Source organism: Tenrec ecaudatus, chromosome 16 (genome assembly GCF_050624435.1).
Source record: "Tenrec ecaudatus isolate mTenEca1 chromosome 16, mTenEca1.hap1, whole genome shotgun sequence".
Lineage (NCBI taxonomy): Eukaryota > Metazoa > Chordata > Mammalia > Afrosoricida > Tenrecidae > Tenrec > Tenrec ecaudatus.
Window position 1 is genome coordinate 15,945,788 of NC_134545.1, and position 12,368 is coordinate 15,958,155.

At 47.7% G+C, this 12,368-nt stretch overlaps 1 protein-coding gene across 5 annotated transcripts in view; it reads right to left on the reverse strand.

The window, feature by feature from the left end:
• The window catches only part of PTPN11 (protein tyrosine phosphatase non-receptor type 11), an 83,826-nt gene that overhangs the window by 49,585 nt on the left and 21,873 nt on the right, over positions 1–12,368 (reverse strand). For all 5 annotated transcript variants that reach the window (XM_075534399.1, XM_075534397.1, XM_075534398.1 and 2 more), the window contains exon 2: positions 6,504–6,626. In XM_075534399.1, coding sequence (XP_075390514.1) covers positions 6,504–6,626 — 123 coding nt within the window. The remainder of the gene's footprint in view (positions 1–6,503; positions 6,627–12,368) is intronic.

The following is a 12,368-nucleotide window of genomic DNA, read 5'->3' on the forward strand; positions in this document are numbered from 1 at the left end:
GACAGCCTTGTCTTCTCCCGCAGAGCGGCTGGTGGTCTCGAACTGCTGTCCTTGCAGTTAGCAAACACCAGTCCTCTTTATTTCTATCAAAAAATAAGGGAAATGGGGCCTAGAAACAAAAAGAAACACTGCCCCACAAAGTTATTGACAATATTTTGTATTCTTGGCAAAGCGGTTAAGAGCGCAGCCATTCACCAAAAGGTCAGCAGTTCAAGCCCACCAGCCACTCAGTGGGAGGAAAGTGTGGCAGTCTGGTTCCATAAAGACTGCAGCCTGTAATCCCACCGGAGCAGTTCTACTCTGTCACTGTGGCTCCAGTGCAATGAGATGGTTCTTGGTGACAATCCTGACACACAAGGCCACATTCGCCTCCAGCTACATCTGACTCTACTGGGCTTTCTAGGCCTCACTTAATGCCAACACAAACACAGGTCGCTCGGGTACTGTCGAGAGCAATGGTTCCCAAACGGGGTGATTACTGCCTGCTGGAGGGCCCTGGGACAGTGCAGAGGGGGTGGGTTGGCAAAAGCAGATACCTACACTTTAACCCTGGATTATGGGTTAGAGGACCACAGTGCTTCACTGCCAGGGGGGGTGACTGTCTTTTCTGAAGAGGGGATGAAAAGCCCTATCAGTGGGGGACCTATGGCCTAGGTCAACACGCAGCCACACACACAGACAGACCTCTGAACCATGATCCTACAGCGCAGAGTGCTACGTGAACCATGAACTCTGTCTGCAAATGCAAGGAGCAACCCAAGGCACATGATTCATGGTGCATACGTGCTCATTCAGCTCACGGACTAGAGAGCTAAAACCCATGAAAATCATTTTCTCTAGGCCAAACCGGGGGAGCGGTGGTGGGGTGGTGGTGTACAGAACCGAGGCACAGTGGTGAAGAAAAGAAAACACTCCATTCTGTATCTTACTTTCAAGAAAAAAAATAAAATCAACAAATACAACGCGAGCAATTGCTGCATCATCATTGTTCCCTCGGGGGAACATTCTAATTGAATGTAAGGTCTCATCAGTCATCCATTTCTCAGCCTGAGCACAGAAGAAATAAGTTAGTTCATTGCAGGAACCTCTCGTTCAGGCATAGAGACATGCAGCTACACCTTAGTGTTTACAACTTATCAGAGATGGCGAGACATCATCTCATGGACTTTGGACAGGTTGTCAGGAGAGACTAGTCCCTGGAGAAGGACATCATGCTTGGTCAAATGGAAGGGCAGCGGAAAAGAGGGAGGCCCTTGATGAGATGAACGGACACAGGTGGCTGTAACCGTAAGCTGAAACCTAAGCACAACTGTGAGGCCGGTGCAGGGCTGGGGGTGCTTCATTCTGCTGCACCCGAGGTTGCTATGTGTCGGAACCGACTTCGTGGCACCTACCCACAAACAACCAGACGCATCACCTGTCACATACGACACATCACCTGTGAAAGCACACAGAACCAGCAAGCCCGAGGCAGTGTTATTACTAAGTTGTTAAAAGCATTGGCCACAACATATAGAAATGGCCTTTAAGACTGAGGGGAAGCTGGTCAGCTTTAGTGACGAGAGGAATGCAAATTAAATTTCCCAGTGACACCATCTCCAACCCATCAGATTAGCGAAAAGGCTTGACAACACCGTGCACTGGCAAAGCCGTGGAAAAACTGTACACACATAATAGTGTCGCCACACACTGCTGGTGGGAGTACAGGACGTCTTGCAGATAGTAATGGTAGTGTGGTTACACAGAGAATGCTCCCTTATGCAGAGATAGGGTACGTGTGTAAAAATGAAGGTGGTATCAACAACCTATTTGCACAAGCCTTGGGCGACACTGTTATCTGTGCGCACACAGACACGCGTAAAGAGGAAGAGCAAATAGGGCCCTGGGTCCAGCGGTCGGGGAAGGGAACCCAGGGCTGACACTTCATCTTTCAGTTTTCTATAGAGCTGACATTTTTCAGAATACAAAGTTGGGGGAAAGGAAAAACAAAAATCACACCAACAAGAAAGCCCCACAGGTTTTGAAGTCGTCGGACCTCAACCACTGACCAGCCACTGATGAGAACTTGGACAGGTCACTTAATCTCTGTGCCTCAAGCTGCCTCACTCAGGTCTGTGGGAAACCAACCGCATAATGTGTAGATGCAACTGTGGGTCTCTATCTCCCAGAGCAAAAGACTCAAGTACAAGACAAACAGTCTACAGGAACCATGGCTTCACAAACCCCAGGACCAGAAGAACTGGATGGTAGCGCTGCTGCCCGTTCTGATCAGGGCCACGGGAGATGGGTCTGGATAGAACTGGAGGGAAAAGGTGGAACGATCTCAAAGTCCTTTAACAAAAAACAATGGGAAAGAAAAGCTGTTTGACTGGATTGGCTGAGATTGGGGGGCTCTCTAAGACTGCTACCTGAGATGCTCTTCAGGCCTAGAGGTCACCTTGTAGCTAAACAACAAATTGGATAAAAATATCATCCACGCCACCACCACCCATCAGCACTGTGCTCCCTTTTCACACCCACCCACAAATCACCTCTAAGACCACAGAGTCAGCAACGACTTTTAAACAAAGCATACAAGGTGCAGGGAAGCAAGACTCATGAAGATGGAACAATTAGACCAGAAATCATGGGAATGCCTCGGCATCACAGAGAGTGGAATCACCATCAGTGAAATTGTGTAGAAATTACAGAATAGTGGGAACCGTCACGGAAACACCCAACAAAATGAGTTTGCAATATTATTTAGCACAATAGCTTGGTAGAAGGCAAGTATTTGAAAATGTTTGCTATCATCGTCAACCTTGTCCTGTGACTATCATGTAATAGCCAACCAAATGTTTACAGCTCAAATGACACACAATAGGCTAGAAAATAACTCCATTTACTTTTTATAGAAAACACACAGACACACACAACACTGCCAGCAAGTTGACTCCGACTCACAGCAACCCTATAGGACAGAGTAGAACTGCCCCTGTGGGTTGCTGAGGCTGTCAACTTTGATGGGAGCAAAAAGTCTCATTGTTCTCCTGCAGAGCAGTAGGTGGTTTCAAACTGCTGACCTTGTGGCTAGCAATAACCAGGATGTAACGTGTAGCCCCCACACATAACCCACCATGCTACCGGAGCTTCTAATAGCAAAAGGGAAGTAAAAGCCAAGGACAAGCTCCTTAAAGAAATTGATCCATGCAAAAAGGGAACCCTGGAATTTCCAGAGGCTCAGTAAATCCTCTCAAGAATGTGCTGCTCTACTTAAAAGAACGGTTAACACAGTGCGTTCAGAAAGCAGCTCACAGTTAGGGTGTAAGAGGTAAACTGTCTAGAAAAACTCCCACACACATACAGTGACAGGTAACGTAACATCCACGGCCATAAACCAAAAGCAGCCTAACTCACTGCCACTGAGCCGGTTCCAGCTCCTAGTCACCTGATGGGTAGAGAACTGCCCCACCTCTACCCCAGCCTCCATCCCCCAGGCTCCCAAGGCCGCCATCTTCCCAGCAGCAGACTGCTCTTTCTTTCTCCCTAGACATGGCTGGTGGGTTTGAACTGCCAACCTCTTGACTAGCAGCCGAGCAATTAACCACTGCCATACTGGCCAGGAAAATGTAAGGAGCAGGGGAAAGCCCAATGCCCGCCACCAGGAGCCCGGGCAGAGTGAAGTCCGTTCACGCTACGTGTGCACCTCCGAGCCATCAAAAGGAGTGAGAGATCTCAGAAACGTAACACAGCCACTTGCAGGCTGAGCGCGCCATGAGACCACCACCAGGCCTTCAGAACGTTTGTGAGCAGGCAAACGTGTGAACAGGCATCGGCGGGGCTCAGGAAGGACGTGTGCCAAGCGCTCCGTGGCGGTTTCCTCTGGTGCCGGCAGGAGGGGAATGGGACCGGGCACGGGAACAAAGGGGACCACAACTTCCTCCCGCAGTAATGGTTGCCGTCTTCAGAAAAATAAAAGGGAGATGAAGAAAACATTCAGAACGTATTTTTCCCAAGAAACAGACGCTGTCATCAGGGGATGAAGAAGGCAAGCGGTTGAACACCCTGACAACCCTAACTGATGTCACGGGTGCCCACTATCGAAACAGCCTGACGCTTTGATAAGTACACATTTACCTCCACACAAACCAGCCAAGAACCACGCACGGGGCACCGGTACCGGAGGAGCAGACCCAGGATCTCACACTGGAAGGCTCAAAAACACGTATCCAAGAGATTAGGGGCCCAGGAGGTGGACCCCAACAGGATGGGAGAAAAACATGGCACCTCAAACTCCCGGGAGAAAACCAAACCAAAACACGCGGTTACTGGACTAACTGAGGCTGAAGGACTCCCTGAGACTAAGCCCCCAGGACCCCTTGTAGCTGACTCGCAGCGGGGTCAGTCAGGACTGTGGTTCCCTGCAAGGATCACCTACAGGTGACCCAACAGTCAACAATGGCTTTCCAACGAAGGTGGGAAAGGATGTGAGGGGGCAGGGAAACGGAATCGCCACCCGAGTGGAAATTAGGAGAAGGGAAGGGACCACATCACTGACCAACCTGACGGGGAGGCGGGCAACTGCCGGCTACACCTTCACCCCAGACAGGGGCAAAGGTGATTTCTTGTTTGTTTTAATAAATCACTTTATTGGGGGCTCTGGCAGCTCTTCTAACAACCCACGCATCCATTGTATCAAGCGCATTGGTACATAGGTTGCCTTTTCAAAACGTTTTTTCTTTCGACTTGAGCCCTTGGTATCAGCTCCTCTTTTGTATCCCATGATCTTTTAAAAGCACGCCTCATTGGAATATGGGTAACAGCAGACAACAAACAGTGAGCTTGAAATCTCACATCTTGCCATCTGTTTTCCCTCCCGGCCCATTTCAACTTGTGCTGGTGTGTGCTTTTCTGCATTCGTTTGGACTGGGGTTTATGTGTGTTGTGTTTGGTGGTGGCTGATGGGTTGGGTTTGGCTTTCTTTGTGTGCAGTCCAGAGACAGTAAGCAGAAGAAAAGATGACAGTAACTAGATGAAAGCATAGGGGTTACGACAGGGGCGCTGGGGCGGGAACGGAGAGCTAAGAGCAATGGATACAGGAATGAAGCAACTGGTCAGAAACGGATTGTAATGGTGACTGTGCACTTTTCTTTAAAAATCATGTAATCAGCGGCTCTTACAGATATTACAGGAATCCATAAATCAATTACATCGAGCAAACTTGTGCATGTGTTGCCATCGTCATTTTCAAAACATTACCTTTCTACTTGAGCCCTTAGTATCAGCTCCTCTTTTCTCCCTTCTGCCCTCATAAACCTTAATTACATATATTTTTTCATATCTTACATCATCTGCTGTATCCCTTCACCCACATTTCTGCTGTTTGTCCCCCCCGCCCGGGGGGAGGGGCTATACATCCATCATTGCCTTAGATTCCCCCCTTTCTCCCACTTCTCCCCAGCTCTCCTCCCCTCAAGGTGTCGATATTCACATTATTGTTTCTGAGGGGTTTATCTGTCCTGGCTTCTGCGTGTCGAAAGCTCTATCTGTACCAATATACATACTCCAGCCTAGCAGGATTTGAAAGGTAGAACTGGATCATGATATTGGGGGTGGGGGGAAAGCATTAAAGAACTATAGGAAAGATGTATGTTTCATCAGTGCTATACTGCACCCTGACTGGCTCATCTCTTCCTTGGGACCCTTCTGTAAGGGGATGTCCAATTGTCTACAGATAGGCTTTGGGTCTCCCCTCCGACTCCTCTCCTTAACAATATAACTGTTTGTTTTTGATCTTCTGATTCCTGATCCCGTAGCCACCTAGTGATCACACAGGCTGGTATGCTTCTTCCATGTGAGCTTTGTTGCTTCCCTACTAGATGGCCTTTTATTTAACTTCAAGCCTTTAAGACCCGAGATGCTGTTTTTTCATAGCCGGACACCATCAGCTTTCTTCACCACAGTTGCTTACGCACCCAATTTGTCTTCAGTGATCGTGTCAGGAAGGTGAGCATCACAGCTGTGGCACCTCTTTGTAAGCTATTTCAAACACTGGATTGTATCACACAGAGTACATGTCAAAATGGTTGAAAATAAAAAAAGAATGCCTAGACCTGTTCCACCTCATCCTCAGTGGCGTCTCATGGGGAGAAAAATGATCCCCCCACCACCACCATCATATGCCCCTTATCCTAAGCTCCCTCCCACACCACTCTCCTGACAGTGGGCTGAATCAAGTCCTATCTGTGACTGGTGTTTGGGGCATGGCCTCCCAGCAGCGTAGCAGACGGGCCTTCAAACGTCCCAGGAGGGTGGCTGGTGTTTGGGGAATGGCCTCCCAGCAGTGTAGCAGACGGGCCTTCAAACGTCCCAGGAGGGTGGCTGGTGTTTGGGGAATGGCCTCCCAGCAGTGTAGCAGACGGGCCTTCAAACGTCCCAGGAGGGCAGGCAGTTGTGCCTGGGTGACTACACCACTTCCCACCTGGCAAACATGCACAGGGTTCTCTCTCCAACCAACAACTTACCGAACGGAAAGTGTGAAGTCTCCAGGGTTACTCTTACTGGGCCTCGCCAAAAAACTGCCATCCACGCCTCTTGTCAGCAGCAGGTTTTCTGCCTCCACACCGGTGATATTTGGGTGAAACCACCTAGAAAGACAGACAGACAGAGATGAATAAAAGCCAAGGGCCTTTGTCACCACTCCCTCCCAGGACATTACCGCCAACATGTCTGGAAGCAGCTGATAAAATGCAAATCAAGGTCTTCCCTGGCCTGCCCCACTCTTCCCCTTGGCTGCCACCCTCTGCCACCTTCTCCAGAGAAAAGGCCTGCGACTCAGCATGCCAGCTCAGGGCTGGGGCATGGCGGGTAGGGGCACAGGCTGGGCTGTTCGGCCATTGTACTTGGTGGGGTCAGGCCCAAAGAGGCAGTCCATGGGGTCAGGAGGCTGAAGAGATGGAGTGGGACTGAGCAAATAAGGAAATAATTCAACCATTTATATAGATAAAAGCAAATCTTGTGAGGAAAATGCAGAGAGAGAAAGGGCCAGCACAAACCCCGTGAAGTCAGGTTGGCTCTGGAGGTAACGGGAGGAACTCCCATGTTTCAGGCATAGAGTGAAATACGTGTCCGGAGACACAAAAACCCACTGCCATCGAGTTCATGCCAACTCACAGCAATGCTCTAGGACAGAGGAGACCTGCCCCTGTGAATTTATGAGACTCTAACACTTTACGGGAGTAGAAAGCCTCGTATTTCTCCAAAGGAATGGCTTGGTGGTTTGGAACTGCTGACCTTGCAGTCAGCAGCCCAAAGCATAACCACCAGGCCACCAGGGCTCCTCTATGTACGCAAATGTATGTGTTTATGTTCATATACGAATGGAAACAGAACCACCAGAATAGAAATCATGAAGATGGTCATGCCTTTTAAAGAAGAAACCCACTGTGTCATCGAACAACTGGTGTAGAAATTATTCATGGAAAGGCGTGGGTGTGCAGACGTGTGCACAAGGGCGCATGCATGTGCACTCTCACACTCACTCACACTTCCTAGCTGTCTTCTAAAAGGATGTGGCCACAATGCTGCCCAGTCACCAGCACACCCAGCAGCCTTTACCTACGTTTCTAAAGGCCATTCTTCACCGACAGAACCTGAGCTCCCAGGGGAATGGTTGCTTCCAGGCCTGGGACGATCAAAGAAGATGGGCTTGGGACATCTTCCTGAGCCAGAGCAAGAGCCAGTTCCATGATCATGAGGATGTGTCACAAGGGCACAGAGCCTAGCTTTCAGGGCTGCCAGTGGTCAAAGTGGGGGTCACTTGAACCTCAAAATAAGCCCTGAGTAGCAGTTGTAGTTTGCAACTTTTTTAATAAAACAGACGCCTAAGTCCATAGATATTAAATTTTAAATTAACTTTAAAATACACAAGAAGAAAGTCCCTTGTAGTAGAATAACAAACAGTGAAATATTTTTTTAAAAGATGGAATTTGAACATCACTGCTTAGCAACCATCATATATATAAATAAAACCCACCCACTGCACAATGTCAACCCCTAGCGACTTCCACAGGACAGTGCAGAACTGCCCTGTGAGCTTTCCCCATCTTTCTTCCACAGAGCGGCTGGTGGTTCTGAACTGCTGACCTTGCTGATCGCAGGCGAACGCATAACCACTACACAACCAGGGCTCCTTATCATAGAGAGAGTTAGACAAAACTCATCAATGGGTCCTAAAACTAGGGACAGGATGTGTACATTGGTGGAAAGCATCTCCCCCACAAAATGCTTATTAATTAAACATTAATAAGTAAAGAAATACCGAACGATGAACTCTACATTAGAGAAATTTGACAGATAACATTTAGATCATGTGATAAAAGTTAAAATCGCCAGCAATGAGTTAAAATTGACATCTTGTGCCTCTTAACCTAATGTACTGAGAAAGGTGTCCTTTCTGAGATAACTCAAAAACTCACTGCCATGGAGTCAAATCCAACTCGCAGCGACCCTAATAAGATAGAGTAGAACTGCCAAGAATTTCCCAGGCTGTGAAACTTGACAAGGGCTGATAGCCTCATCTTTCACCCGAGGAGCGGCTGGTAGGTTTGAACTGCTGATTTTGTGGTTAGCAGCCCAACTTACAGCCCACTGTGCATCAATACAATCTGAGGCGCATCAGATACACTCAAATCGCATGCCACGCTACAAAGTAGCTGCCCTGCACTCTTTATAAATTCGAGCCCAAGACAGGAAGGCGGCAGGGAGCTGTCGGGGTGAGAGAGAGTAAATGACACAAGGCGTGCGCCTGGTTATATCCTAGGGCAGGAGGAAGGAAGACAGTCTGTTGTTATTTTGTCTTTGGCTTAAAAGGAAGTTATTGAAGCAATTTAAAAGGTGTTGATTTGGATGCGCACAATGGTTATGCCTCTGGGTCGCCCTGTCTTGAAAGTTGGCGGCACAAGCCCACCTGCCATGCTATGGGAAGATGACCTGGTGATGGGCTTCCACAAAGAGAGTCCAGAACTCCCGAGGAGGCAGCTCCACTCTGTCCCATGGGGTGTCTCTGACTTCCAAGACCACTCAACAGCACCCAGTAACAACCTCCCTGCAGACAGAGGCCAGGGAGGAAGAGACTGGGGAGGGCCAGGGGAGACAGAGACAAGGAAGATGTGGTTAAACTGACACCAATGAACAAATCGAGATTAAAAAAAAAAATCAGAAATTCCTTGTACTACTCTTGTAGCTGCAATGTTGAAACTGTTACAAAAGAGAAAGCTTACAAAGACACACAAGTGACAAAATCCATTGGGGGGGGGAGGGGCGTCATTGGCTTCAGAGGCTCTGATTCCCGGCAGGAGGGTTTCCTTGATGGCATCTAAAGGCCAACAAGATTCATGGCCCGGGAAATGACTAAAACCAAATTATGCTGGACCTCTAAATGCCAGCAGGAATATAAGTCACTACTGAACCATCCCCACGCCGACAACTCAATGAACTTTCGGAGACTGCTCAACAAATGTGGGTCCAATTAAAGCATTTAACAATGTCCTCAATCATGCATTATGGATGTGGACAGCAATAGGATGAGGAAATGTGCGGCTAATAGCCCCCATGAACAGCCCACCTCCTTTGTCATGAGACCAGAACTAGCTACCTGGCTACAATTACTGCAATTACTGAGCATTTACATCAACCAGTCTATAAAAGACTCCTGATCAAAAGGGGGACACACATACACACACACACACACACACACACACACACACAAAACAAAAAAAACCTGTCATTGCGTTGGGTGGAGAGAGGCTTTGTAGTAAGCATTTTTTCCCCACTAGGCGAGCACTGAGCAACCTGCTCTGAGTTTGTGCACCCAGTGCCATCACCTGGGAAGGTTCTCATCACAGTGAATTTTTTGGTAAAAGCGGTTTCACTCAAATCTCGTTTTTTGTGATGGCTGATTTAAGCTGTAGAATTTTGCTTGCGGGGGGGGTGGGGGGGGGGAATGCTGTAGACACTGTTGCGGCCTGTGTGATCACAGGGTGTCGAGGGGATCAGGTATCAAGCTCCAAATAATAAAAAGTCATATCATCGTGAATAAAGGAGAGTGCGAGGTGGGGACCCAAGGCCCACCTGTAGGCAACTGGACATCCCTTTGTAGAGGGGTAGGGGGGAGGAGATGAGCCAGTCAGGGTGCCGTGTAGCATCGTTGAAACACACAACTTTCCTCTAGTTTTTAAATACTTCCTCCTACCCCCACTATCATGATCCCAATTCTACCTTACAAACGTGGCTAAGCCAGAGGATGTACACTGGTGCAGATAGGAACTGGAAACACAGGGAATTCAGGACAAATAAACCCCTCAGGACCAGTGGTGAGAGTGGCGATACTGAAAGGAAGGTGGGATGGAAAGGGGGAACCAATTTCAAGGATCTACATATAACCTCCTCCCTGGGGGATGGACAACAGTAAAGTGGGTGAAGAGAGACGTCGGGCAGTGTAAGATATGACAAAATAATAATTCATAAATTATCAAGGGTTCATGAGGGAGGAGGAAACAGGAAGGGAGGAGAAAAAAATGAGGAGCTGATACCAAGGGCTCAAGTAGAAAGGAAATGTTTTGAGAATGAGGAGTGCAATAAATGTACAAATGTGCTTGACATACAATGTATGTATGTATGGATTGTGATAAGAGTTGTACAAGCCCCGCAATAAAATGATATTTTTAAAAAACTGTTGTGATGTTGAACACAGCTTACAGGGACAGCGCTATGGGAAAAACAAGGATACGAGGGGTTTCTTCTTTCAAAAAAGGTGAAACATCGACTGATGACAGACTTCATTGTGGGCATCCATCAACTTCCCAAATGGACAAAAATGTCAACTTGACTCACAAGGCATTTGGAGTTTGTTCCACCAAGTCAGACTGTTAATGGAACTTTCTATTTAGAGGTTCTGAAACAGCATGTCTCTCTTGCCTCATGCACCTTACTCAGCTGACACTGCTCCGTGTGGCGTTTTGTTTCTGAGAATGAAGAGGGACATGAAAGGACAGCAATTTGGTGATGTAGAAGAGGTGAAGAAAAAAAAAAACGAGGGAGGTGCTGTCAGCCATCCAAACATGAATTTGAAAAAAGGGTTTCCAAGAATGGAATCGCACATTTGACAAATGTATTAAGTGTGACGGAGAGTACTTTAAAGGTGATAAGGTTGTTTTGTTAAAAAAAAAAAAAATTTGAATACAGAGCTTTGGCAAAAAAAAAATTCCGGTTTATTTTGGTCCACCACCACCCCCCAGCCTTGGTATATATACATAATCAACCAAAAATAAATAATAAAATAAATATCATAGGCTCAGGAAGGAACGAAAATGGGGGAAGCTACACAGCATACTGAGGAGAAGCTCCTTCTCGGATGACGCACGTACTGGCTGTGACCTAGGCAAGTTAGCTTACCTGTGTCAGCTTCAGCACCCTTCATGCACAACAGACATGGCCACTTCTTACCTCCCAGGTTCCTTTTCAGGAAAAACTCAAAAGCACAGACAAGAACTTGAGAAGACAAGGAATCTAAGTGAAGAGTGGGGAGACCATAGGAGCAGAGACGGGGAGAATGCATGACACGATCACCACCATGGTCCACACACTGTCCACATAACTATGGCTCAAGGGTGCATGTTTTGTTGTGTACCTGTTGGCCCTAAACAATTTTGAAAAGGTCTTACTAAGTTCATTTGCCCAACAAAGAGACGGCCTGTGGTAGTTACACAATCTGGTGTCAATTTGAGGATTCAGCGTAAAGGGGTGGTGTCTGGCCTGTCAATCAGATCCTAGCCAGTGAGGCCTGTGTGGGGGCATGGCCTTCTCCTGAGGATTCTGGGAACTCGGTATTCTTTCTTGGAGGCGGGAGACTGACTCTGGAGACATCCCTGTGGAGAAGAGCCATCCCTCAGGAGCTGGAGAAGCCACATAGAGACCCTTGCCAGGGCTGAGATGCTTATAATGCCACTGGATCCACAAGACTTCGTACCCACTGGCCTGTGATCTCCCTGCATCCTGTGTCATTGCATGTGTTTCATGAGTCTGAAGAGAGCTTTATCAATTGGTATCAGACATATGGGCTAATATCAGACTTACGGACTTGATCTGGACTGGGCTGGGATGTTTTCTCAATTGCTCTTGTATATAAAGCTCTTTGTTACACGCAAGTGTCTGCGAATTTGTTTCTCTGTTCTACCCAGACTAACACACCACCTTTCACTGGCAAGGCGGCAAGGCACTGGGGCCTATCCCAGTGAACAAAATAAAGTCCCTTCCTCATGTAGCTCTCTCTACAGTGGAAGGAGACACAGCAAAGAGCTCCGGTGTGAATCAGCTGTCAAATGATGATA